The sequence below is a fragment of the Spermophilus citellus genome (assembly GCF_964194105.1).
Source record: "Spermophilus citellus genome assembly, chromosome: 9".
In the NCBI taxonomy this organism is placed as follows: Eukaryota; Metazoa; Chordata; class Mammalia; order Rodentia; family Sciuridae; genus Spermophilus; species Spermophilus citellus.
The window spans coordinates 65,668,208-65,694,792 of NC_138191.1; the positions used below are offsets into that span (position 1 = coordinate 65,668,208).

General features: G+C 37.2%; 1 protein-coding gene across 1 annotated transcript in view; it reads right to left on the reverse strand.

The window, feature by feature from the left end:
• The window catches only part of LOC308655908 (calcium-activated chloride channel regulator 4-like), a gene marked incomplete at both ends in the record, with an annotated part of 40,337 nt that extends 19,374 nt beyond the window's left edge, over positions 1–20,963 (reverse strand). Inside the window, 8 exons of the mRNA XM_081306330.1 lie at positions 2,322–2,499; positions 6,305–6,532; positions 8,966–9,184; positions 9,615–9,792; positions 10,431–10,539; positions 13,407–13,554; positions 16,846–16,986; positions 20,805–20,963. Coding sequence (XP_081162456.1) covers positions 2,322–2,499; positions 6,305–6,532; positions 8,966–9,184; positions 9,615–9,792; positions 10,431–10,539; positions 13,407–13,554; positions 16,846–16,986; positions 20,805–20,963 — 1,360 coding nt within the window. The remainder of the gene's footprint in view (positions 1–2,321; positions 2,500–6,304; positions 6,533–8,965; positions 9,185–9,614; positions 9,793–10,430; positions 10,540–13,406; positions 13,555–16,845; positions 16,987–20,804) is intronic.
• Positions 20,964–26,585: the final 5,622 nt, after the last annotated feature.

Below are 26,585 nucleotides of genomic sequence, written 5' to 3' on the forward strand. Positions count from 1 at the left end.
GATAATAAGTAAATTAGAAAGATATTGATGTATCCTGGTAATAACTAGTCAGAGATAGAATAGAAAGCAGCGGGGACAAATCCTAAAAAGTACTACCACTGAATGGAATATTTGGAAGAGGAATAAATTTTAAAATTGCTATAAAAGCTCTTTGAACATGCATGGTAGCACAGGCCTCTAATCCCATCTACTTGGGAGGCTGAGGCAGGAGAATTACAATTTTGATCCCAGCATTGGCAACTTAAGCAATTTTGTCTCAAAACAAAATAAAATAACAAAAATAAACAAAACACCTGAAGACAATGAGTTTGTACAACTAAAAGCAGGTTTATATTTGGTGTCATTAAAACCAATTTGATAAAATGGTACTCATGAATTATCTTTTCTCTGCTATTTTTAGAAGGCATTAAAAACATGTAATTTATTTACATCATATCTGTGTACCTAAAATAACAGCTACCTAGTTATTATTTATCTAGAAATTTCATTGTTATTTGGATATTTTGGCTGAGCTTCTGTTAGTCATGACTTCCTACATCACAGAGGGGCACCTATGCTCTGACCTCACAAGAACACTATTCCTTCCAATACATTGCCTCACATTGTCATTCCGACATGATTTTTTTGGCTCATGGCCTGATTATCTTCTCTCTACCTTTTTCCTTCTTGTAGAAATTTAACCCCTTGCTCAAGGACCAGCAAAGAAGTCACCTCGTTGCTCAGACCTTCTTGCCCTTATTCTCTACAACCTTGGGAGAACTGATGGCTTCTTTTTCCCACATAGAAATTTATTCTTTGAAAGATTAGCATGGCCCCTGCACAAGGATGACACGCAAATTCGTGAAGCGTTCCATAATTTTTAACTTCATTTGAACTTTTTGAAGAAATACTACCAGATAAATTGAAAGTGCCCGAAAGTGAAAACAACAAAACCAGCAACATTTCTCAGGTCTCAAACGAACAGGAGAAGACTGATGCTTATAAACGTTTGAAAAAAGAAATGACATTAGACTTGAAAACCAAATTTGGCTCTACTGCTGATGCACTTGTGTCTGATGATGAGACGACCAGACTGGTGACTTCATTAGAAGATGATTTTGATGATGAGGAATTGGATGCTGATTATTATGCGTTTGATAAGGAAGAAGAGGAGAATGAGGAAAGCTTTGGGGAGCTCCTGTTACTCACCTTTATAAATGAAGAAGACATGAAATACACAGTGGAGTTTGGAGTGGAGAAATATTCAATAGGTGAAGAGCAGAATTCAAATGAAGAAGATAAGGTTGAGGTAACTCTGCCCCCGGGCATCAAGGATGATGATAAAAATATACTGACAACCTTGGAGGATAGTTTATTTATTGCCACAGGTGGTGATGAGAAAACGGATATGATGGATTTGGAGAATTCTTATTCAGAAGAAGAAAAAGAAGATGAGGAAGCTTTAGTCCCAGATAGAAAAGAGAAGAAACCACAAGCAGCAACAGATTATATTTATCCTGAAAGTGCAGAATATGGTCTTTTTGTGGAAACCTCTAAGACAGATAATGATAAAGAGCCAAAAGTGGACATTGAACTTCATATTAAAGGAAAAGAGACAGATGTTCAGGAGATGTTTAGGTTCCACCACAAAATGATGTCAATGACCTTTATAGAGCTACTTATAACAGAAGGTACTCCTGTTGATGCTGCTGATACAGAAAACCAACTAGACATAAAGGTGGAAGAGCCAGCAGATGCCACCCTTTTGGACAGCATACTTTTTTTGTTACATTCATTCTTGCTTTATTTGTCTAAGATGGAGGCAGATTTTTTTCTGTTTTGATGGTGGAAGAGATGATTTTGATAATTATAATGTAGAAGAACTTCTAGGATTTTTGGAATTGTATGATTCTGCAAATGAAGATTCTGAGAAAGCTATAGAAAAAGTGGAACGATTTCTTGAAGTCTCCCAGGATGTTTAACCTGAACCTAAACCAATGGTAGCAAACTCAGAGCACATTGAAAGTGCATTCTCAGAAAACACTATGGATCTTGAGGAACAATTTTTGGCTCAGAAGAAAAAAAAAGAAATTTATTCTTTTATATTTCTGAGGTTGTCAAAGAATGTTATCAGCTTATGTGATCTGTTTTGTAGTGTCATTTGCCTTTCCAGGCAACTGGCTTCTGAGTACTGTGAGAACAGAGATTGGGTCTGGTTTGACTGTGGTTTCCAACTCCTGGCCCAGCACTTGCAAACTAGGAGCTTAAGAGAAGTTGTTGAGTTGTCAGCCTCTTTATATACATTGGTATTAAAGGTCTAGAATGTACAGATCATGTTTTACCTGTTTCATTGCTCATCTCTATTACTGCTTCTTCAGCCTTTGGCCCCAAAGCAATTAAATGAATGACGGCCCCACTCTGTTTCACAGCTTTAGCACAGCTCCCTGTAGTGCTGTCCTCCCCGTCAGTCAGCAGCACTATTTCAGATCCATCTATTTGGGCGTTTAGCTTTTCAATCACCTGCAAGCATAATTCAGAACACAATTACCATCCTAAATCCAAAAGACCAAAGGGAAATTAGAGAAAAATTTAGAGAAATAAATGATAGTGTGAGGAATAGAGGTGTTAGTCTATTTTAAAATCATAGAATCTGAAATCAATAATCCTTGGGGAAATTTAAACATTACCTTTTCCTGCCCCGCCTCCATCCCAGTCCCATTGAAGAGAATATTTACTCAAATGTAGGTAGCTGGGAGCAGGGCTTTGGAAAATCCTGCCTGGACCAAATGACAGTGGTATCTTAGCCTGGAAAATTCAGGTCAACCAGACACCTACAATATAATTGTGGAATATAGAAGTGATATTTTTCTGCTTTCTTTGACTGACTATCCTACATGAAAGCTTTAGTGTATAATGCCGATTGTATATACAGATGGATACATTAAGAATCCACCTCAAGAAAGGGAACAGGAGGAGGAAACAGGAAGTACTGGAGTCTAAATTGGAGCAAATTTTATTTCATCCTTGTATAATTTTGTCAAAAAGAACCCTAATATTATGGGTAACTAAAATGAACGAATGAAAAATAGTTTCCACTCAAAATTAAAAGGTCTTAATTTCAAATTAGAAAACTCTTAGCGTACTTTTAAAAAAGATGTGTTCAATTCTAAGCATGTTGAGGTTAGAGATACTGTATAACTTTATTTTACTCTTAATAGTAACTGGCATAGAACTAAACATATTAGTGGTATTCAAAAGACACCAAGAATAATAATTATTGATTTTTATTTGAAATTGAATTGCTTTCCTAAAAGTCCAATAGTTTGAACCTTGGAGCTCTAAATGTAGATGGCTGTGTAAGAGGATAAAGAGAACTTAGCCTGGGATAGCTATTATATTTCAACTTCTGTGACAGTTTTAATTAGTAGTAGCCTCTTTGAGCACTATTTTGGGAAATTGAGGATAGACTACAAGAAAGTGGTTTTCTTGTTCATGGAGTGGAGGTGTGTATAGATTTACAGAATAGGTTTTAGAATGTAGAATCCCTAATAAAGTTCATATCAAGGGGAAAAAGTCACCACCCTCATTAAGATTTGTTCAGATTCTGAGTCAAAAAGATTTATACATATTATAATACATGGAAAATATACTAGATATGCATTGAAATGGAACTGAAGAATAGAGGAGGCTATATACATTTATGGTATGTATACAGCATTCATAACACACTATTCCCCCACATGTAAATGCAAAATGAAGATCCAAAGATGAAGTAACATTCTCTCTTCTTCATCTCTCCTTTTTAAAATTAGTATATTCACTGAGCACTTGCAGTGGGTCAGCCACTATGCTGGAATTCAATAGAAACTATGTGCTCCTGCATTCATAGAAAAAATTCAATTTAATTCAATAATCTTACAGAGTTGCTGATACTGAGGAGATGAAGATAAACACAACAAATATGTTCAACAGAGTACTCTGTAGTTCAAGAAAAATGACAAAATATTAGAGATATCCCTTTTACTGAACACTAAGTATGTGTTAATTATGTTTTATATGTTGTGTAATTTATTTCAATCCCAAGCTCCTAAATTGTCTCCCTATTACCACTCTTGTTCCCTACACTTAGTTTTACATGGGGAAACCAAGTCACCTTCATAAAACATAGACTGATAACCAGATTCTGATGTTTCAAGCTCTTCAGTAGCTGTTTGTTATTCTTTAAAAAACATAAAAATCTATCATATTTTTTAAGCTTTAAATGGTTAGCCATAATCTAATTTTCCAACCATATTTCATACCCCCTCATTATTCTCCAGTGCCACCAGCTTCTACCATTTCTTGGAATAATACATTTTTTCCCAATTCTTTTTTTAACTCTTTTTTTCTTTTTTAACATTTATTTTTTAGGTATAGATGGACACAACACAATGCCTTTATTTTTATGTGGTGCCGAGAATCGAACACCCATGCTAGGCGAGCGCTCTACCGCTGAGCCACAATCCCAGCCCCCAATTCTCTTTTTTAATATTTAGTTTTTAGTTGTAGTTGGACACAATACCTTTATTTCACTTATTTATTTTTATGTGGTGCTTAGGATCGAAGCCAGGGTCTCACATGTGCGAGGCGAGCACTCTACCACTGAGCCACAACCCCAGCACCCCCTCACCAATTCTTTCTAAGAAACTTTGTGCTCTCCTTTCTACATGAACCATTGGCTCTTTCTCATCCTTCAAATCTTACTTTAGATGTCATTTTTTAGGAAAGGCCTCAGTGGCCTCTTTTCCTGAAGAAATTCCCTCCTTTCCCAGTTACTCAGAATAATATCACTCTGTATGTTCTTTCCAAACACTGTCTCCACAATGTGCATTACTGTTTGTATTCACCTATATGGTAAAATATGTTCCTTATGGATACAGAAAATGTATGTTCTTTCCAAACACTGTCTCCACAATGTGCATTACTGTTTGTATTCACCTATATGGTAAAATATGTTCCTTATGGATACAGAAAACACTGCAGAGGGAAGCAGCTTTGATTGGCCCATAGCAGCTAGACATTAAATACATGTTGAATAAATGAAAACATGAATAACCTTATGTGCTGGCTTTCATTATCCTGTCTTACTAAGGAGAAACTCAAGGACTTGAGAGGTCAATCATGTTTAGTGTCACAAAGCTAATAGTGACAATTGAGATTTAAATGCAGATCTTCATTTTATAAACCTATGCTTAAAACTCCATGTAATTCATAAAAGAGACTCTATAGGGTTGTGGAAGGGCAGTAAAAGCTAAAAAGAGAGAGGATTTTGAAGACCTAGTAGAATTTTAACATGTCAAGATGGGAAAGAAGGAAGCATTTTAGGCAGAGGAATTACATGTGCATAGGTACAGGGACTGCTAGCACACAGGGGGCTTGGAGAGCAATGTGCACAGTAAGTTCTTAGGGCATAGAGAATCAGGAGGGGAGAACTGAGGAAAAAGGCTGGGAGATAGAAGAGGGCAATCTTAGTCTCATAAGACTTTGGAGTAACTTCAGACTGAGGAATTTGGACTTAATTTTGTAGACTGTGAGGGGATAGACAGGGTTTCTAAACAGAAAAAATGACAGTTGATATTAATGATGTGTTCAATATGACCATTTGGATAAAATTTACTCTATAATACAGCAAAGATCATTCTAAGTATGTAACTATATAAGTTCACATCATCTTCATAATAATCCTATGAGTAGGCATTCCTCTGTCCTCTATTGTATAGATAAGGCATGTAGAATCCAAAGAGACCAAAAAGTTTGCCTAAGGTTACAAAGCTAATAGACAGAGCCAGTACTCTGATGCAAAAGGTTATGCCCTGACTTACATGGCTTACACTAGATAGGATTAATAGTCCCTACTTAATAGATAGGCATCAGTTTGCCCTGTCTGAATGCCACATAAACTAGAAAGAGAACTGGCCCAAAGTGGAATCACGCCAAGTAATTTGCTTCATTGCCCCCAAAGTCGATGGCTTTTGTGTCCACACACTATTATTTACTTAACTGACATTTATTTAGCACCAACCCTTCTATAAAAACAAGAGCAAAATATCTGGCCTTATTGGTTATATAATGTAGTGGCATCTTTATATTTATTTATTTCCCTACACTTTCTTCATTAATTCACTCATTCATTAAAAACCAAGTGAATTTTTTTTCTGTGTGTTCTCTGACTTTTAGAATAAATTATGTTAAAACTAGGCAGAATGTATATGAAGCAGAATTTCATAGTAAAGTATGCTGAAAACAAAGAAAAAAGGAAAAAATATATTTGCAGTATGATTTTCACCTGAAATGCAGCTTCAATTCCAGAGCAGATGGAAGTTCCTCCAGAAGCTTGCGTAGGTAAACTCTCCAAGAGCTTGTTTTTTTCGCTGTCACTTTTTATTTGGATTAGCTCACTTTTAACAATGGCTGCACTATCAAAGTGAACCATCCCTACCCAGGATCCATTTTCAACAGTCTGTAGTAGGAAATATTTTGCTGCTTGATTCATTCGATCGAGGCGAGTAGAACTCTGAGAGGAGAACTGAAAAAAGACAAGAAAAAAATCAAGTGGTTTTCATATAGAATGTAATAGCAGATCACAAAAAATGAGTGGATAAATTTCATTGGTAAGAAATTTCTATGATTATTAATTGGTAGTATTGAAGAAAGCAATTATTTAATTGGTGAAATTGAAAAATATGGTTATGTCTGTTACGGAACACATACAGAATAGTAAGGAGCTAATTTTTCAATTAGGAATGATTCCTGCTGCTAACCACCCAAGTTAGAGGTGGAAGCTAGGGAGGAGACTGAGTTGCAGGTGATGATACACATTTTAGAGCCTCTCTAATTCCTCCTGGGAGCCTCCATGCCTATTGTCCTTGGAAAAAAATCACACCCCAGAGCTCCCAAATACAACCAGTCTATCTTGACCTCCACTCAGAGCTCAAATGGTCCATCTACTAGGGACTAGTCTACTCCAAATGCAAAACTTACTTGAGCTGCAGTAAATGCTGAGAAGCCCAGTCCCTCCCTCCATCCTTTCCTCTTCTCCTAACCTTCCCCACCACTTCTCCAACTATGGATTAATTTGAATTGGTTCTTTGGTAATACTTCAGGACTCACATCCTTCTTCCTGGTATTGGGTTTTTGAGGATGTATACTTCTTCATAATTTGTCCTCTCCATCCCTCCTTACACTCAGGGGGTTCCTCTCCACAACCACACCCAAGTTTCCCTCTGAACTTCCTGAAAAATTACAGGGAAAAATTTCTACACCACCATATTTGAGTACTCTCCACCACTTTGCTTCTTTGCTTTGCCTTTAACCCTGGTCTGCCAGCACCCTGTCTCGGGAAGACTCCTCATCTGCCAATCAGGAGCCTCTTCTTTCCTCAGTGACATTTACTTGTCACTTTATGGGTTGCTGTATAGCATTTTGTTGCTCTCTCTGGAACTCTGTATTATTGTGGTTCATTTCATTAATCTGTTCATTTCATTAATCTTTCTCTGCCCTTTTCAATAGCCACTCTTTTCCTATTTGCTGAAGTTTTTATTCCTGGCCTGCAGCATGCATGCTCTGTTCTGCTTCAAATGTGCCATCCTCTGGGTGCTTTATCACATTGCATTTGATTATTAGTAGTCCATTCATTTCAACAAATTTTTATTGACTGCACCTACGTGATAAACTCTGTTCTAGGCCGTGGGTATACAAAGATTCATCAGACAAGGTTCTACTTCCTAGAAGATCTCCCTAGCTAGTTGGGAAAGACACGTTCATTTCAATATAATATATAGTAAACAGATGTATTCACAGGCAGTGTTGGGATCAGAAGAGCCTATAGCAGCCAATAAATACAGCCCATCTCCTGAATGCCTCTCCCAAATTTTGCAGAATAAATATGACTAATCCAGGTACTGAGAAAAAGGAGAAAAAAAATTTTCTACTGGACTTTCAACTTCTTAATGACATGTACATATATTATCAGACCCCAATACAATGTTTTCTATTCACCAAATGATAATGGAATGAATGGCTGTATCTAGCTATATATATATATATCCACATGATAATACCTTTTATGCCCCCAGGAGAACTAGATGGTCTGCTTCACAGAACTCCTGTAGGACTAGAGAACACACAACAATAGCAAAACAAAAGGGACTCAACTTGGGCTGGTCACAAGTGCCCTCTAAACTCCTAAAATTGGAAATAGTCCAGCAGGTCAGGACAACAGCAAACTCAATCTGAATGAGTGGCAATCATGCCCTGTATTATGCTGGCAGGGTGAAAAGGGGCCTAAATGAGATACTGGTTGTGGAATAGAATTAGGCAGGCAGAGGGAGAGAACTGAAATACCAGAGGGGAGGCCGGGCTTCCAGAAAGCAGAACACGCAGCCCAGGTGGAAGCCATTTGCAGGCAGAGGAGGAGATAGGCGCCTACTCCTCCTTCTTGTCTGTTATATGATACTTTTTGTGTGTCTTTGAGTACAAAGAGGTCACTTGCACATTTGATACAAATAAAATAAAGCTGTGTTCAGAATTCTGCTGATTGTTTTTGTTCCTTGAACTGGAATGGGATTTAGCATCCACTAACCCACTCTATCTCCATGTCTCAAGCGTTTTCAGTACAAAGACCATGGTTTAAAACAACTTCTTATTTCAATGTCTAGTTTTAATTTTCCAGCTAAAGCCTTATATCTTCTCCTAGTAACCATCCATTTTCTGGGGAAAAAATGGATATTCTTATGTTATTAGGTTATTAGAATATTCTTAACTCTTTTGTCATCTTTCTTTTGCTACAATAATGTTGCAATATCATGAGCTCATGATTACAGGAAGTGATGGTATTTTATGTTACTATGTGATTTAGAACAACCCAGGTACAGGTAGAGTTCAGTGTGTTCTTAGCATTTGATTATTTCCATTCCCACATTGAAAAAATATGGATCCATAAACTTACAGACATGCTTCCAGACTTATCAAGAACTAAGCACAGAATTCTTTCACTGATCCTCAACAATGAGAACACAGGTGGAGGAGGAGGTGCTGCCATGGGTGTGGTGTTTTTAAAATCCTCAGAATCGCTGATTACCTCCCAGGTACTTCTAAAATTGCACTTAATGTTTTGAAAACTTGGAGCTTCTTGGTTATGGTTTTCTGCATTACAGAACTCCAACACCTAAAAGATTAATGAAATAAAAAATAATTTACTATACCTTGCACTAAAACGTCTAATTTCAAAACTGGAAAAAATTTTAAAAATGTTCTGCAAATATACTTTTATTAATAAAATGTAATTAATGAGAATCAAGTAACTTTACCACAATAGTGATAATGATAACAGATTACACTATTTGTGTGCTTACCATGCACCAGCCAATATTCAAAGAACTCTATGTTATTATATTTAAGCCTTACTTCACCTGGAAAGATCATTTAAAATAGGATATGTGGGGCAGGGAATGTAGTTCAATGGATAGAGTGCTCATCTAACATGCACAAGGCCTTGGGTTTGACACCCAGCACCACAAAATAATAAAAATAAAAATGAATAAAGCTAGAAATGCCCTTTGATTATAAATTCTGAAAATCATGATTGGCATACTTACAGAATCAATGCTTTGCATGAACATTATGGATGCCTTTTCTGTTTGAACTTTATTAGGGAAGAATTGACAGTCCTTTTCATACAAATTTGTTGTAGAATTTCGTTTGCATGATCTTGTTATACAGCTGCCTCCTTGACACTTATAAACGCTATTTTTGCCAGTGATACCTGTGGAACACCTGAAAAAAATGTGACAGTTAATTTTGAGGAAATTTAGTTATTACTAGCTTGCACTTGTGTGACAAGTTCCCCTCCCCAGGTGGACATGTATCATTGACTGGGCACCCAATTTTAAGTGGATTCCCCAACCACTTTGTTTTCTTAATCTTAGACTCAAGTGGACAGTCTTTTATTAACTGTGATGCTAGATTGACATTCTAAAATGACCTCTAATTAGTTTCCAAGAAGTTACTAATTGGCTTCTTAGAGCATTTGGTTTCTTATTCAGCCCACACTTAGAAGTACTTAACCATTTTTGTTTACTTTTATACAAACAGAAATAATTTTGATCAATTTTGTAGTTAGTCCAACTATGTAGTGTGCAATTTTAGTCTAAATGAGTTCTGGCAGTTATGATAGACAGGTGTAAAATATATCAAAATGCCAAATGCCAATCAAATAATTGCCATGAAAGTTATGTGTAATTTAAATAGAAAACCAACTGCATTAAGATAAATTTCCCTAAAAAGAGGCAGTTCTGTAATATAGCTCCTGTTATTTGCATTGAGACAAAAATGAATAATTGTTATTTGAAAGAAGTAAAAAAAAAAAAACAGTTAAAAGCCTGAGGTCATTAGGAGAATATAAATATCCATGCCTTGTTGCTTCAATTTTCTTTGACTTGCCGCTGTAGAAAGGCTTCTCTTCGTTGTACTCATCAAACACTCCCCAGCGGAGATGAGCCCACTCATGGACAAACAATCTACCTGTAGGAAATTATTTCAAATGCATGATGATAATTCAGGTGAAAATTTTTGTATCTTAAAAATTTTAAGAAGATCTTTCTATTACAACATATATTTTTATTGAGGATTTCCATAACTCCTAATAGTTTTGTTTATAAAAGCCCAGTGGTATTAGATGACTATACTGTTAAACAATATATTATATTTTTATTCCACAACATGTTAAATCAATGAAGCATCTACGGAGCATATGCTATCATCAAAGTAGACAAATATTTGGGGTTTGGTAGCTTGGGAGCAAAAGATATTACATAATATAATGATTTATGGTTCTCTAAACTTCAACTCTACCAACAGTACAATCAGATATATGATAATTAGTTTGCATTAAGATACCATATAATATAATTTGGAAATTTTGTCTAAAAATGCTCTTGAGAGAGTGGTAATGAAAAAACTTAGAAACAGTATTATAGACCACAGAGAATTTTGGGGGTGTCAGAGTGAAGTGATACACTTATGATACATGTAAGCACTAATTATATAAAACAATAATTATTTTTATTTATATACATTAAATGCAATATTGGGTATTAAAAAAAATAAAGACCTCAAAAAATTAAGGACCTAAAAAATGAAAAGTATAGACCTCAAAATATGGTTCTGGACAAGCAGCATCAACATCACTGGGGAGCTTGTTGGAAATGCAGAATCTCATTCTAAATCTACTAAACCTATTAAATCAGAGTCTGGATTTTAACAATATCCCTAAATTATTGTTTATGCAATAAATTTTAAAATTTAAAACTTTATGATTTTCTGGGCAAATGAGACTTGGTTCGTGGGAGTAGAATGATAACCTTCAGTGTGGGAGGGAAAAGCCCTCATAACAAGTCCTACTACAGGATTTTGGTGAATTTTAAGAACATTTAAAACTCCCTTCATCTGTGACTATCTTCTAAAAAGTTCCACCCTCAGCCTTCTACCCTCCTCAAGTTACTCTACGTACCATCCACACCTTAAAAACAGTCCTTCTGACTTAGGATTCCATTGCCAGTGACATGTGTCATTTCAGCTTTCCTTGTTCTTATTTCTAATAGAATTTCTCTCTCTCTCTCTCTCCCCTCCACTCTTTCTTCTCTTCCCCATGTGTGTGTATACACATTTGCACTTTCAATATCTGTGTGGCAGCCACCAAACATACCGAGTTAGTTGCTGCCTGGTTGGTCCAAATGATCTTTCTATACACTATACTTTCATAGTTGTTAATGAAATTATGTAGATTTTGAAGGCTCTCTTCCTCATCCTATTTTTCCAAAAGCCTTGTTGTTTTTAGGGCAAGGTATGGAGAATGTGAATTTTCTTTTACAAACACATACATCAAATGACATAACAAACTCCTGTCTAAGAGGAAGGGTGGAACTGTCAATAATAGAATAGATCTAAATTATGGGATATGAGGAAAGATCAAGAACAGAGATGGGGACACTGGATGTAAAAATTGGAAGTCTTTTCTATGACCAGTATAAGGTGGACATGAATTTGGGTGATAAAACAAAAAAGGTAGTGATTTATCATATACAAATAAAAAAATAATTAACAAATAGTAGTGGCTTCAGTTTGTTCACTCGAGGCATCTGATAATTGATGGGAGTGAGGAGAGTGGCTAGAGATTCTTGACAAAAATGGTAGAAGCTTTGAAATAGCTACTATGGGAAATGAGAAAAGTAACTGAGAAGAGCCAAGTAAGAATACTGTTAAATAGACTTGAGAGCATAACTGAGCTTAGAAACTGTGTGTTTTTAATGATGCCAATTAGTATTATACATTTCTTAAACAGTCGGGAAACAGATAACAGGAGCCAAAAAGAGACAGGCAAGAGCATATAGTACAGGAGATGTAAATTAAGGATAAGAGTGGCTGGGGGATTGAGCTATTTGTATTTGTGGCTCAAGTGACTAGATTTGCTGAACATGTCAGGGTAGAAAGAAATTGCACTTAGGATTGTGTGACATTTTGGGGAACCAATGAGAGCAATTCTGGTCAGGATGATGTATGGAAGAAAGATAAGATTGGGATGGAGGGGATGATGGAGCTTTCAAGGTTGGAGAGAGGAACTGGTCCAGGTATTGATAACTAGGACTGGCTGTGTTGGCAGAGACAGAGATTAATGAACTTTCACTGAACAGGCAATGGGAGAGGCAATTATAGGGTATGGGGTTGCATGAAAGTTTTCACTGAATAGTGACATGAGAACTGATCTCTCATTTAATAGTGATTTTCAATTTTGTCTGGAAAATAATTGCTTTCATTCATCTGAATAAATAATCTTAACATTTAGATTGAATTAGATGAAATTTCCATTTTAATAGGCCCAAATGATTAACTATAAACAATTTCATCTGATACAAGCAAGTAGTTTAAATAATATCAGCAACTAATAGCCTATGAAATTTTCTCTTGATCAGTAACTGGCATCATGGCTCTCTCCATCTGGTTTTCATGGAATTTACATGTGATTGGTTAACAGATGTGGAGAACTAGAAAACTGAAATCTAAAAAGTATGCCTTAGAAAACATTTGTTAATTCTGCTGTCAAAAGTTCTGAAACATATCGACACTAGATTGTATAACTTTACATGGATTATCTAGATTGTGGTTCACAAAAATTCTATAAGGTAGAAACTCAACTGGTCACCATTTTGCCAGGAATAAGCACAGAGAGGGTGGGTCACTTGTTTAACATCACACCTAACAAAAAAAAAAAAAAACCCAAAAAACAGAGGAGCCAGGATTTGAACCCAAAGACTTTGGCTCCAAGATCGGTCCACTAAAGCGGGGAACAGAAATGCTTACTTAAAATGAGTGGTTTTAGCCAAATTTCCTACCTGATGATCCGTATTCATTTTGTTTTTTTCCCAGTACAAAGTCAGGGGTGAAATGAATGTACTCTGCTTTCTCTCCACATTCTGTGAACTGCCTGGTGTAGGGTTCATCTCTGCCTGGGAGGGCTGGTGCTGCAACTCTAACATCAGCCTGAGAATGTTTCAAAAGATCATTAAAATATGAAGAACACAAACGATAATATTTAGTTAGAAAGACTATGAGACAATCAGTTGTCGTAAATCTGAGAAGCATCTGAGAATATTCTTTTTTTTAATTTTTTTTTATTGGTTGTTCACAACATTACAAAGCTCTTGACATATCATATTTCATACATTAGATTGAAGTGGGTTATGAACCCCCAATTTTACCCCAAATGCAGATTGCAGAATCACGTCGGTTACACATCCACAATTTTACATAATGCCCTATTAGTAACTGTTGTATTCTGCTACCTTTCCTATCCCCTACTATCCCCCCTCCCCTCCCCTCCCATCTTCTCTCTCTACCCCATCTACTGTAATTCATTTCTCTCCTTGTTTATTTTCCCATTCCCCTCACAACCTCTTATATGTAATTTTGTATAGCAATGAGGGTCTCCCTTCATTTCCATGCAATTTCCCTTTTCTCTCCCTTTCCCTCCCATCTCATGTCTCTGTTTAATGTTAATCTTTTCTTCCTGCTCTTCCTCCCTTCTCTGTTCATAGATGCTCTCATTATATCAAAGAAGACATTTGGTATTTGTTTTTTAGGGATTGGCTAGCTTCACTAAGCATAATCTGCTCTAGTGCCATCCATTTCCCTGCAAATTCTATGATTTTGTCATTTTTTATTGCTGCATAGTACTCCATTGTGTATAGATGCCACATTTTTTTTTATCCATTCATCTATTGAAGGGCATCTGGGTTGGTTCCACAGTCTAGCTATTGTGAATTGTGCTGCTATGAACATCGATGTGGCAGTATCCCTGTAGCATGCTCTTTTAAGGTCTTCAGGGAATAGTCCGAGAAGGGCAATAGCAGGGTCAAATGGTGGTTCCATTCCCAGCTTTCCCAGGAATCTCCAAACTGCTTTCCAAATTGGCCGCACCAACTTGCAGTCCCACCAGCAATGTACAAGTGTACCCTTTTCTCCACATCCTCACCAGCATTTGTTGTTGTTTGACTTCATAGTGGCTGCCAATCTTACTGGAGTGAGATGGTATCTTAGGGTGGTTTTGATTTGCATTTCTCTGACTGCTAGAGATGGTGAGCATTTTTTCATGTACTTGTTGATTGATTGTATATCCTCCTCTGAGAAGTGTCTGTTCAGGTCCTCGGCCCATTTGTTGATTGGGTTATTTGTTAACTTATTGTCTAATTTTTTGAGTTCTTTGTATACTCTGGATATTAGGGCTCTATCTGAAGTGTGAGGAGTAAAAATATGTTCCCAGGATGTAGGCTACAGAACCCTAAAGAGAGAAGTAGAAGAAGATCTTAGAAGATGGAAAAATATACCCTGTTCATGGATAGGCAGAACTAACATTATCAAAATGGCGATATTACCAAAAGTTCTCTATAGATTTAATGCAATGCCAATCAAAATCCCAATGGCATTTCTTGTAGAAATAGAGAAAGCAATCATGAAATTCATATGGAAAAATAAAAGACCCAGAATAGCAAAAACAATGCTAAGCAGGAAGTGTGAATCAGGTGGTATAGGGATACCAGACTTCAAACTATACTACAGAGCAATAGTAACAAAAACAGCATGGTATTGGTACCAAAACAGGCGGGTGGACCAATGGTACAGAATAGAGGACACAGAAACCAACCCACAAAACTACAACTTTCTTATATTTGATAAAGGGGCTAAAAGCATGCAATGGAGGAAGGATAGCATCTTCAATAAATGGTGCTGGGAAAACTGGAAATCCATATGCAACAAAATGAAACTGAATCCCTTTCTCTCGCCATGCACAAAAGTTAACTCAAAATGGATCAAGGAGCTTGATATCAAACCAGAGACAAGGCATCTGATAGAAGAAAAAGTTGGCTATGATCTACATATTGTGGGGTCGGGCTCCAAATTCCTTAATAGGACACCCATAGCACAAGAGTTAATATCTAGAATCAACAAATGGGACTTGCTCAAACTAAAAAGTTTTTTCTCAGCAAGAGAAACAATAAGAGAGGTAAATAGGGAGCCTACATCCTGGGAACTAATTTTTACTCCTCACACTTCAGATAGAGCCCTAATATCCAGAGTATACAAAGAACTCAAAAAATTAGACAATAAGATAACAAATAACCCAATCAACAAATGGGCCGAGGACCTGAACAGACACTTCTCAGAGGAGGATATACAATCAATCAACAAGTACATGAAAAAATGCTCACCATCTCTAGCAGTCAGAGAAATGCAAATCAAAACCACCCTAAGATACCATCTCACTCCAGTAAGATTGGCAGCCACTATGAAGTCAAACAACAACAAATGCTGGTGAGGATGTGGAGAAAAGGGTACACTTGTACATTGCTGGTGGGACTGCAAGTTGGTGCGGCCAATTTGGAAAGCAGTTTGGAGATTCCTGGGAAAGCTGGGAATGGAACCACCATTTGACCCTGCTATTGCCCTTCTCGGACTATTCCCTGAAGACCTTAAAAGAGCATGCTACAGGGATACTGCCACATCGATGTTCATAGCAGCACAATTCACAATAGCTAGACTGTGGAACCAACCCAGATGCCCTTCAATAGATGAATGGATAAAAAAAAATGTGGCATCTATACACAATGGAGTACTATGCAGCAATAAAAAATGACAAAATCATAGAATTTGCAGGGAAATGGATGGCACTAGAGCAGATTATGCTTAGTGAAGCTAGCCAATCCCTAAAAAACAAATACCAAATGTCTTCTTTGATATAATGAGAGCATCTATGAACAGAGAAGGGAGGAAGAGCAGGAAGAAAAGATTAACATTAAACAGAGACATGAGATGGGAGGGAAAGGGAGAGAAAAGGGAAATTGCATGGAAATGAAGGGAGACCCTCATTGCTATACAAAATTACATATAAGAGGTTGTGAGGGGAATGGGAAAATAAACAAGGAGAGAAATGAATTACAGTAGATGGGGTAGAGAGAGAAGATGGGAGGGGAGGGGAGGGGGGATAGTAGGGGATAGGAAAGGTAGCAGAATACAACAGTTACTAATAGGGCATTATGTAAAATTGTGGATGTGTAACAGACGTGATTCTGCAATCTGCATTTGGGGTAAAATTGGGGGTTCATAACCCACTTCAATCTAATGTATGAAATATGATATGTCAAGAGCTTTGTAATGTTGTGAACAACCAATAAAAAATAAATAAAAGGAAAAAAAAAAGAATCAACAAATGGGACTTACTTAAACTAAATGTTTTTTTTTTTTTTTTTTTTAATTAGAGAAGACTTTGATACTTACCTGATCGTAGCTCTCATGTTTTGGCCTCTTGTATTCAGGACTTCCTTCCCAATTCTTAGGAATTAATATAGAAACATTTTTGAAAAAAAATCTTTTCTGTGTGGCTTCAAATAAATAGGTAGATGCTGTAGTGACCATGTCCTATTTCAAAGAAAAACAATATGTGCGTATTGCTGAGCAAGAATGGACTGACAGAGCAGAGCTTATCTCTGACATCTCTCTCTTGTACTTTTCAACACAAAAGCACTTGTCCGATGAACATTGTCTCTACCCACTGTCCCATTTCTGCAACCTGTGAAACTCAGACTAATGCTTTGTCCTATACAGTGAAAGTGTTCTCAGTCTTCTGTTCTCTTACCCTGAAAGACAATTGCTTATGCTTGGTGTTTAGAGGAAATGATTAATTTCAATATGCACCTGGACTTTAGAGTAATTTTCTTTGTCTCAGTACAGTTGTTAGTACTTTCTGGTTCACAGGTTTTGGTTGATTTACGTAATACTCTGAAGTTTAATTACCTCATCTCTTTAACGAACCTTTGCTACACACCTATCTTGATGGTTGTCATAAAGATGGGATGAATTAGAAAATATTCTGCCCATAAGCAGTCTTAAACTGTTTGATATCATTACTAAAAATCTGAGTCAAGAACATCTTTAACGGATGAAGCTGAGGAGAACAGTCTGTAGGAATTGGTATGGGGCAGGTTTCCTTCCCTACCATATCCATGGGGAAGCAACATGGCTGGGTGTCAATGGATGGGGTTACAGAGAAACCCATAGTAGTGGTAAATTTTTGATTGTGGAACTGTGGTTCTTCCACCAACCTGAAAATAATATCACCTAATATTTAGTAACATGATCCCAAATTTACAATGCTTAATAAGACAAATTGCCTCTCCACAGAGGGGAAGTCAATGGGTAAAATGCATTTATGGTGATTAATTCGACATGACCAAGCCCCTGAATAATTGTAAAATCCTGAGTAATGAGTGGTAATGGCAACTTCTTTATCAGCTCTAAGGACCCCCATTCTCACTGTCATTTTTTTCAGGACAGGTTCCTCTGTGATTCATCCTCCTTTACCATAAGCCTACAAAAGAACTGTTGTTCAGGAATTCAAGGGCTCCTTCCGGGCTTTCTTATGTAAGAGAGTCCAATGTGCTGACTCACATGTACTGTAAGAAGTCAGCAACCTGATTGTTTCAGAACCATAGGATCAGTCAGAAGGCCAGAGTTCAGAGAACTGAAGGCCCAGTGGACTGGCTGAGAATTAGGAAAACAGGCTTTGGAGAGCTGAAGAGTAGGTGCTGACCTAATTCAGATGAAAGAATTGTCTGTGTTTCCTAAGGATGCTTCTCTTCATTTGTCGCCCCCCCAACCCCGCTTTTTTTAGTGGGTGGTGTGATATTTAGGTCTCAGCAGGTTGTCACATTCTGTTCAAATGATGGTTCTCTTTTCATATGGGAAGAAAGTATATTTGTTGGTTCAAATTGAGTTATGGATTGAACAGCATTGCTGTGTATGATTGTGTGAGTCAGGAATTGCATAGCTCTAAGGGATTGTGTTTACTTTGGAGTTTCAATGCCCAAGTGGGCTGTTTTGAATAGTGGTGGACTCTGAGGTTATGGAGGGGAACACTTGCCATCCCCTGGGGTATCCTGAACTAGCTCATAATTGTTCCCTAAGATTTGGAAGCAGGAGCCCCATAATATTCCTTCTAAATTCTTTCTCAGAGTTCCTACAATAATCTAGTGTTTGCAGAAGTAATTACTCTCATACCAAGAATAAATATTAAAACACAGAAAAAGGAAACTTGAAAATTGAACACCTCAAATATCCGTAATAATGGGTTTAAGACCACATTGGTTTATAAGATTTTATGAAAGAACATGTTGGTTTGAGTTTTTGCCATCTTATTCAAGCCAGAACTCAAAAACATGTCTATCAGTCTTCAAAGCTCATGAGCAGGATCTCAGTTCTGATTATATTTAGTGTGACCTGGGAAAAATTTTCTATCTTTTCTGAACACCAGATTTCTTTTCTGTGTAATGTGGATGATAGTATTTCACTCAGTTACTGGATGATCTAAAAATAAGAACTTTGTAGAAAGCTAAGAAAATGCAAGAACTATTGTGAAATCTAGGCATGTCTGCAAGGACTTTAATTTACCTTTTAGTTTTCAAAAGAGGACCATGTTAAGAAACTTTTTAAACTCATCAAAGCATTCCATCAAATACTGATTTCTTAGTTCAGAAATATTTAAAATTGAATGTACAGTTTAGCTCTGTACACTAAGACCTTACAATTAAGATTTATTTGTGCTATCTGCTCTTCCAACCCATATTTTCAACTAAAAGGAATTTTTATCTTTTCTGGAATTCACCAGGTACCAATAAACAAACACCTGTATGCTGCAACAAAATTTATAGGGAATGAACAATAAATAGTAGCCATGGAATCACCAAAGAAGACTTTTAAAGATGAAAATGAGGACACAGTCCTGGAAATGAATACAAGGAATGAGTACATGTACAAGTCAGAGAAAGAGAGAAACAACTCACATCACCTGTAAGCCCAATCTCTATATTACGTGGTATTTTATGGTTGATAGAAAGTTTAGAAAATTGCTATCCTTCATTTAAGATTGGGATCTTTCTCTTCTGTTTGCACTCAGCTAGTGGATTCATATCCTTTACACATTGAGGACTCTCAAATTTTTACCTGCACACAAATTTTAACCATAAATTCAGTTTCCTGCCTTCTCCACTTGGATGTCTAATAAGCATCTTAATTTCACAATGCCCTAAACTAACTCCAGATCTCCCCATTGATGACCACTCTCCACTAACAGCTGTTCCTTCCTAATTGATGATAGTTCATCCTTCCTAGTGTTTAGACAAAAGTCTAGAACCTTTCTTGAGTATTACTTTCCTTCCTAAATTCCCCAATCCCACACCCATCTAAACCATCAGGAACTATTGTACATGACACCCCCAGACTTTGTTCAGAATCACACACATTAACTATCTCTTCCACAATATCTCTGTCCTTGTCACCATCACTGCTCACCTGCCACAGCTTCCTACTTGGGTCCTTCTATACGTCTGTGATACATCAGAATTTACACAGGATGGGTGACAAGTGCCAATCCTCCACCATTTCCACCACACCATAGTCAGAGCTATCTCAGAACATTTAAGAGAATGCACAACTCCTCTGCTCAAACTTTCCTGTAGATTCACATCTCAGAGTAGTTACCAGAGTCTTTCCAGTGGTCTGGGCTCTGTTTCATCTCCAGTTTCAGCTAGCTACACCCTTCCTCCTGTTCATCCACATCTTTTCCTTGGTCACAGCAAGCATCCTGTCACCTCCATGCTGTGCCCAATCCACAGGTTGTCAGTGGGCTCTTCCCTCACTCACCTCGATCTCTGCTGAGATGTCACTTCATCACTGAAGTCTTCCATGATGATCATACATGAAACTAACATGCACCCCTGATTCCAGTCCCACCCACACTCTGTACTCCCTCTCCTGATTTGGTGTATTCTGAGCAACCTGCTAACATCTGACCTGATGATTTACTCATTTTTATTAATTAGATCTCTGAAAAGAATACACACTCCATGAGACCAGGGGCCTTTTCCTTTCATTCACTGCTCTTTCCTCTAGCAGCTACCATGAGTTAAACACTTATTTTAAAAGAGATAAGTACAACTACTTATTTATAGAGGAGGACACTAAGGATCAGGGAGGCCCTATGCCTTATTGTAGGTGTTGTGGTAAGATTGGGAAGAACCCCATCTAGAACCTCTACTTTTCTCTGCACATCCCAACATTGTCCCCACTGCACCATGCTGCTTTTGACCTTCATGGAGCATTCAGAGTTTCTATAACAATTATTCACCATTAACATTTTTTCTTTTCCATAATTCAAACAGAAGGAATTCCATCTATCTTACCTTTAGTTGTTCAATTAGTTTTCCATCTTCTGGCACACCAGGATCTATAGCAATGACCAGGTCTTCATAACCATTGTCATTCAGCCTCACAAGGGAAGTGTTTGACCTCTGCAGCAGGAATAGGACTAAGAGCGAGACCAAACCTCTGAATAACCCCATTGTTCCTCCCTGGTTCTTCAAAAGGTTTCTTTCATTGTGTGTCTCTCCATCTATATATACCTCTAAAAATTATCAGTATTGACTTATTATGGGATGTTGACTGTTTAAAGGTCAATATTCCACATATGGGAAAATATCTGACATCAGTTTACGCAACAGTTTTATTGTATGTTACTGTAAAAGTGATCAAGAATCATAATAGAAATCAGATCTTTCTATAAAGTGCACTGCCAATTTTCCTTTAAGATACATTTTTATTCTTCCTAATTTTGATTAATTTCCTAAATATAGACATAGAGCATATTTTATGTGTAGTGTGAAAATTCATAAAAATTTTCAGTAAAATGAGCAGACACTGAAATGCTAATGCTGCTCTTCAGTATTACAGAGAAACTGAATTATCTAGGTTATATATCATCAAGGAATAATGGTGTAAATAATGGAAGAAAATATAAGATCACTAAATATAAATAACCACAAATTAGGTAAAATACATTTGAAATCCAAATTAAAGAACTTAAATTTTAATTATAAAGACTTTTATAATTAAAGATTTGATAAAGTCAAGTTATTAGCATGACATTTAAAAATCCTGTTCAGTAAAGAATGCAAAGAATTTGTTTTGATCCAAGCATATAAAAAAGACCTGGTACTTTGCTGATTACTTAATTACAGGGAAAATAATATTAATTGTAAATATTTATTTATTCTTTACCAAAGGTGCAGATTCATTCTCTTCATCCTCATAACAATTCTCTAAAGTAAATATATACACTATCTTATGTATGGAGAATCTGAGGCATATAGAGTTTAAAACTTGTTAAGATCACACAGCCAGTGAATTTCAGAAGCAGGATCTAAACCTGGCATTCTTATACCATTAATCACTCCATAATGAGGCAATGTAGTTTTATGAGGCAAATAATACAAATTACTATTTTTTTAAATAGGAGAAAAGAGGTCAGTTTAGGAGTTATGATGATAAATCCAGAAGTCTTGTCCTAAAGTAGAAGGAGCTAGAATATATCAGAACCCCCCAAAAGACTGAAATAGACTACCTTCAATAGTTCAGATACAGGATACTATGTTGGATTGTTGGCCACATTCCCAAGATAGAGGCTTTGTCATGTATGCCCAGACTTTGCCTTCTCAGGTGGCTCCTGGGCCCTCCTTCCAACCCCTTGGGAATCTGGCAGGGTAATTCTACATTCATAGATTTACTGTGTTGTAGAAGATTCTGGTCAGAGCTGTTGCAGTGGCAACTCCAGGGAAACTTTGAAGTAGGTAGAGGATGGGGTATTAACAAATACATCTTATACATTCTTTCCCCGGTCCTTTCCTGAACTGCCTTCCAATTATTCCACAAATATCTCTCAACTTACTTCAAGCAAACCAGGTTAATTCTGAGCCTCAGGAGTTGGTGCTTAGGAAATTGTTTCGACCAGTGGATTGACTGAATTACTAAATGACTTATCATATAAGCCCAAAATAACGACACATCACAATGCCTCAACAGAAGCTTATCCAAGGTCTTTAAAACACTGGAGACACCTGGAGGACTTGAATTCTCTCCAATGTTTAGTGGATTAGTTTATTTGAGGAGGTACTATTTCCTCCTCAATAAATGTGAGAAAGTCTTTGTAATATGTTTGGAAGGGAGAGACTTCCTCTTTGCCAAAGTTGATGGAGAAATCTCCCTCTGAGCACCGGCCCTGAGCATATGAAGCCTGGTGAATACTTATAATAGGCCCCTTCTACTGATTCCTCATATCACAGGAAACTTGGAATTGGATTTCACCTATGCTCCATCCATCTCCCTGGTGGAGAGGGAAGTGGGGAGCTGCTCCAGTGCCCTCAGAGGCATCCCTGCTCATGACTAGTCCACTTTTCACATATTCCCGAGTGGCTGGTCTAGCTACAAGCCCACTGTCTCCATAATGTAGGAGTGTTTTGGGTTGTTTGAAATGGTTTGTTCCCTTGATTTTTAATATTGTTTGTGTGTCTACCCTCTATCTGAATGTATCTGAAGCAGCAGAGTTTCTACACTATAAACTTATAGTGTCCCTTTTGGTTTCTAGTACCTCACAGTTTAGGGGGAGCCAAGTAATACAGCAACCTATGTAAACAATACATAGCAATAAACTAAGTGCTTTGTTCGTATTATGACATCTATAATGTTAATTTTCACAATAAACAGAAATGGTATGATCATTGATTTCCATCAGTAAGTGATCATGTATTATATATCTAGCATAAAATCATACTATAGGTGTTATCTCTGGCTTCTGTAGTATTACTTAGAACTACAGCTTTACTGGTGTGGTTTGGCATTATATACACCAATTAGCACTAAGATGTTAAGAATAGAGTTAATTAAGAGGAATGATGAAGGCATGGGAGGGCAGAAAAAAGTTTGAAATTTCAATAGGTGAATGTGGAAAGTGCAAAAGTGATGTAGAACATGAAAATTAGGTGGAGGGATGAGGAAGAAATAAAAGTAAAAAATTAAAAGAAGAATAAGAAAAGAACAATAGAACTTGACTGTTAGCAAGAGAAGAGGGAGAAAGAGAGACAAGGGGAACAGAATTTTGAAAAAGACAATACAACACAAAATCAAAATACACTAATCAAATACCCTAACCCTCGGCAGAGCAAGAAAAAATGACTAACTTCAAATGCAAGAAATGAGAAAACAGAAACAAATATGTATATGTATAAATATCCATGAATTATTCAGCATGCTAAAAAATCCAAAATACAACAACAACAAAAATTAAGGGACTGTTTACATTGCAGTGGACAAAAAAGTCAATGAGAATATAGGTTCCCCTTCTGTACCCAACTGTCAACAGTCTTTCTTTCCATTTCTTCCATGTGGCTTTTAATTTTTTTCTTCCATCTGAAGCTCTATTTTCATTTACCTCTCTACCACAGCACTTAGTCTGGGAAATAGCAGAATATCTGGTAAATAGCATGATTCAATATGTCAGTTCACTGATGGACAGATAGTCCTCAGTCCTAAGATCCCTGAACTTCAGAGTTAGTAAGACAAAAGTTCTAAACATGAGAGCTGCCATGAATTCAGCACTAGGTACGTATAGGAACAGGGCCTAAACTCTGCCATTATTTAATGGAATCCACAAAATACTTGGAGGTTGGCACAATTGTCCCACTTTGCAGATTACAATACTGTAAGTCTGAATCCAAAGTGTTCTTTAAAACTTTTAAAAACATTTTTAGTGTCATATGTAAAAGGTTTAAAATATAAAATAGTTCTATAATACTTATAATAGAATTTAACAATTACTCTACAAATAAAGCCTCTCTTGGCTTCAAACATACTAATTCTTCTAATTTCCACTTCTCTATACTGTACTTCACAGTCAAGATTCTGTTTACTCTCTTCATTATTTCTTTGTGAGAATTTATTAAGTTCACTGATCACTTTGTGTTGCTAAATTCACTGTCCATTTCTCATTAATCACAACAGTCACTTGATCCTTTGTGCTTGCTTCCTGTTCTGCCTATGACCCACACTCTTGGAAAATCGCAGTTGTCTTCAGAAGTCCTTCCTAGCCTTTTGTTGTTGTTGTTGGGTGTGGGGATAAGTCAAGGGACAGCTCTTCCTCCCTATTCAATCTCAAAATATGTCTATTAGTGTATGAAAATGGCAACTTCAATTCATCTGAAATTGTTTTTCCTTGGGCTCCTTACAGAACCAACAAACAAGCACTATAGAAGATCTACAAGATTGAGATCAAAGTGAACACATAGACAATGACACATGACTCTGCAGTACAATAGAGGATGGGGCCAGAAGTCTGTAATCAGTGCCACCAGTGTGGAGTGAGTGTCACCATGTCACAGAGCTCATAGCTTTCAGCTTTCTGACTATTAAAATTACTAGGCTGAGGACAAGGACCACTCACTACCACATGAGGAAATTCCTTGTGATTCCACTATGTGGCACCATTTCTGTGATTGTACGGGCTTTGCTCAGGCAACTTAGATGTATTGAAACTGCATCTGGCAGAAACTCTGATTCTGGGGTAGAACTGGTGAGAAGTTCTATGCTCTGTAGTATTCATAGTGGTTCTGTTTTCCCCATGGAATCTGGACTAATAAAAGGAATTGGCTGTTATGCTAATCTGGTGCTGTGGACTAAATTATGCCAAAATTTAGTAGCTTAAAACAATAATTGTATTTTCTTCATGATTCTGTTTATTGACTGGGTTTAAATGGGAGGTTCATCAGATCCACTCACACCAGCCTATGCAGGTCCCAGGCGCACAGCATGCAGGGCAGACACCCACCAGAGCCTAGCCTCTGGTAGAGGACCAGCCTCTGGTGCAGGACCACCCCTTCTGACCAGTAGACTACCACAGGGAGGTCAAGCCTGGTGGCCCAGAACCATCCACACCAGCCTGCGCAGCACCCAGGCTCACAGGAAGCCTGGTTCATCCCTCCCTGAGTAGGGCAGTCACCTGCCAGACCCTAGCCTCTGGTGCAGGATCACTCCTTCCAGCCAGCAGACTACTGGGGGAGGTCAAGCCTGGTGGCCCAGATCCACCCACACCAGCCTGTGTCCATCTCAGGTGCACAGTAGGCCCGGTACACCCCCGGGTGGGGCAGACACCCACCAGAGCATAGCCTCTGGTACAGGACTGCCCCTTCCAACCAACAGACTAAAGAGGGAGGTCAAGCCCAGCAGCCCAGATCCACCCACTCCAAAAGCCTGTACTACAGAACATCCTCAGCAAAATATTCCAAGAAGAGAAAATGAAAAACAATGATGAAAATCAGCAGAGGGAGGGATTACACTAAAGGAAAATCTAATTAGAGGAGAAACCAAGTTCTGTTAAGTACCAACATAAGCAAAAATGGCTGGGAATACAAATCATGTCTCAATAATAACCCTGAATGTTAATGACCTACACTCACCAATCAAAAGACATAGACTAGCATATTGGATTAAAAAAAAAGACCCACCGATATGCTGCCTATAAGAGACTCATCTCATAGAAAGAGACATCCATTGACTGCAATTGAAGGGTTGGGAAAAATCATACAACTCACATGGACTGTGGAAGCAAGCAAGGATTTTTCTCATATCAAATAAAGTAGACTTCAAATAAAGTCAATCAAAAAGGATAAAGAAGGACGCTACATACTGCTCAAGTGAACCATACACCAACAAGACTTAATAGTTGTAAATGTATATGCCTCAAACAATGGAGCAGCTTTGTTCATCAAACAAACTCTTCTCAAGTTCAAGAGTCAAATAGACCACAACACAATAATTTTGGGGAAATTTAACACACCTCTTTCACCACTGAATAGATCTTCCAAACAAAAACTGAACAAAGAAACTATAGAACTCAATAATACAATCAATAACTTAGACTTAACTGACATGTACAGAATATTTCATCCTTTAATGAACGAATACACTTTTTTCTCAGCAGCACATGGATCCTTCTCTAAAATAGACCATATACTATGCCACAAAGCAACTCTTAGCAAATATAAAAAAGTAAATATACTACCCTTCATTCTATCAGATCATAATGGAATTAAATTAAAAATCAATGGTAAATAAGAAATAAAATCCACTCCAACACC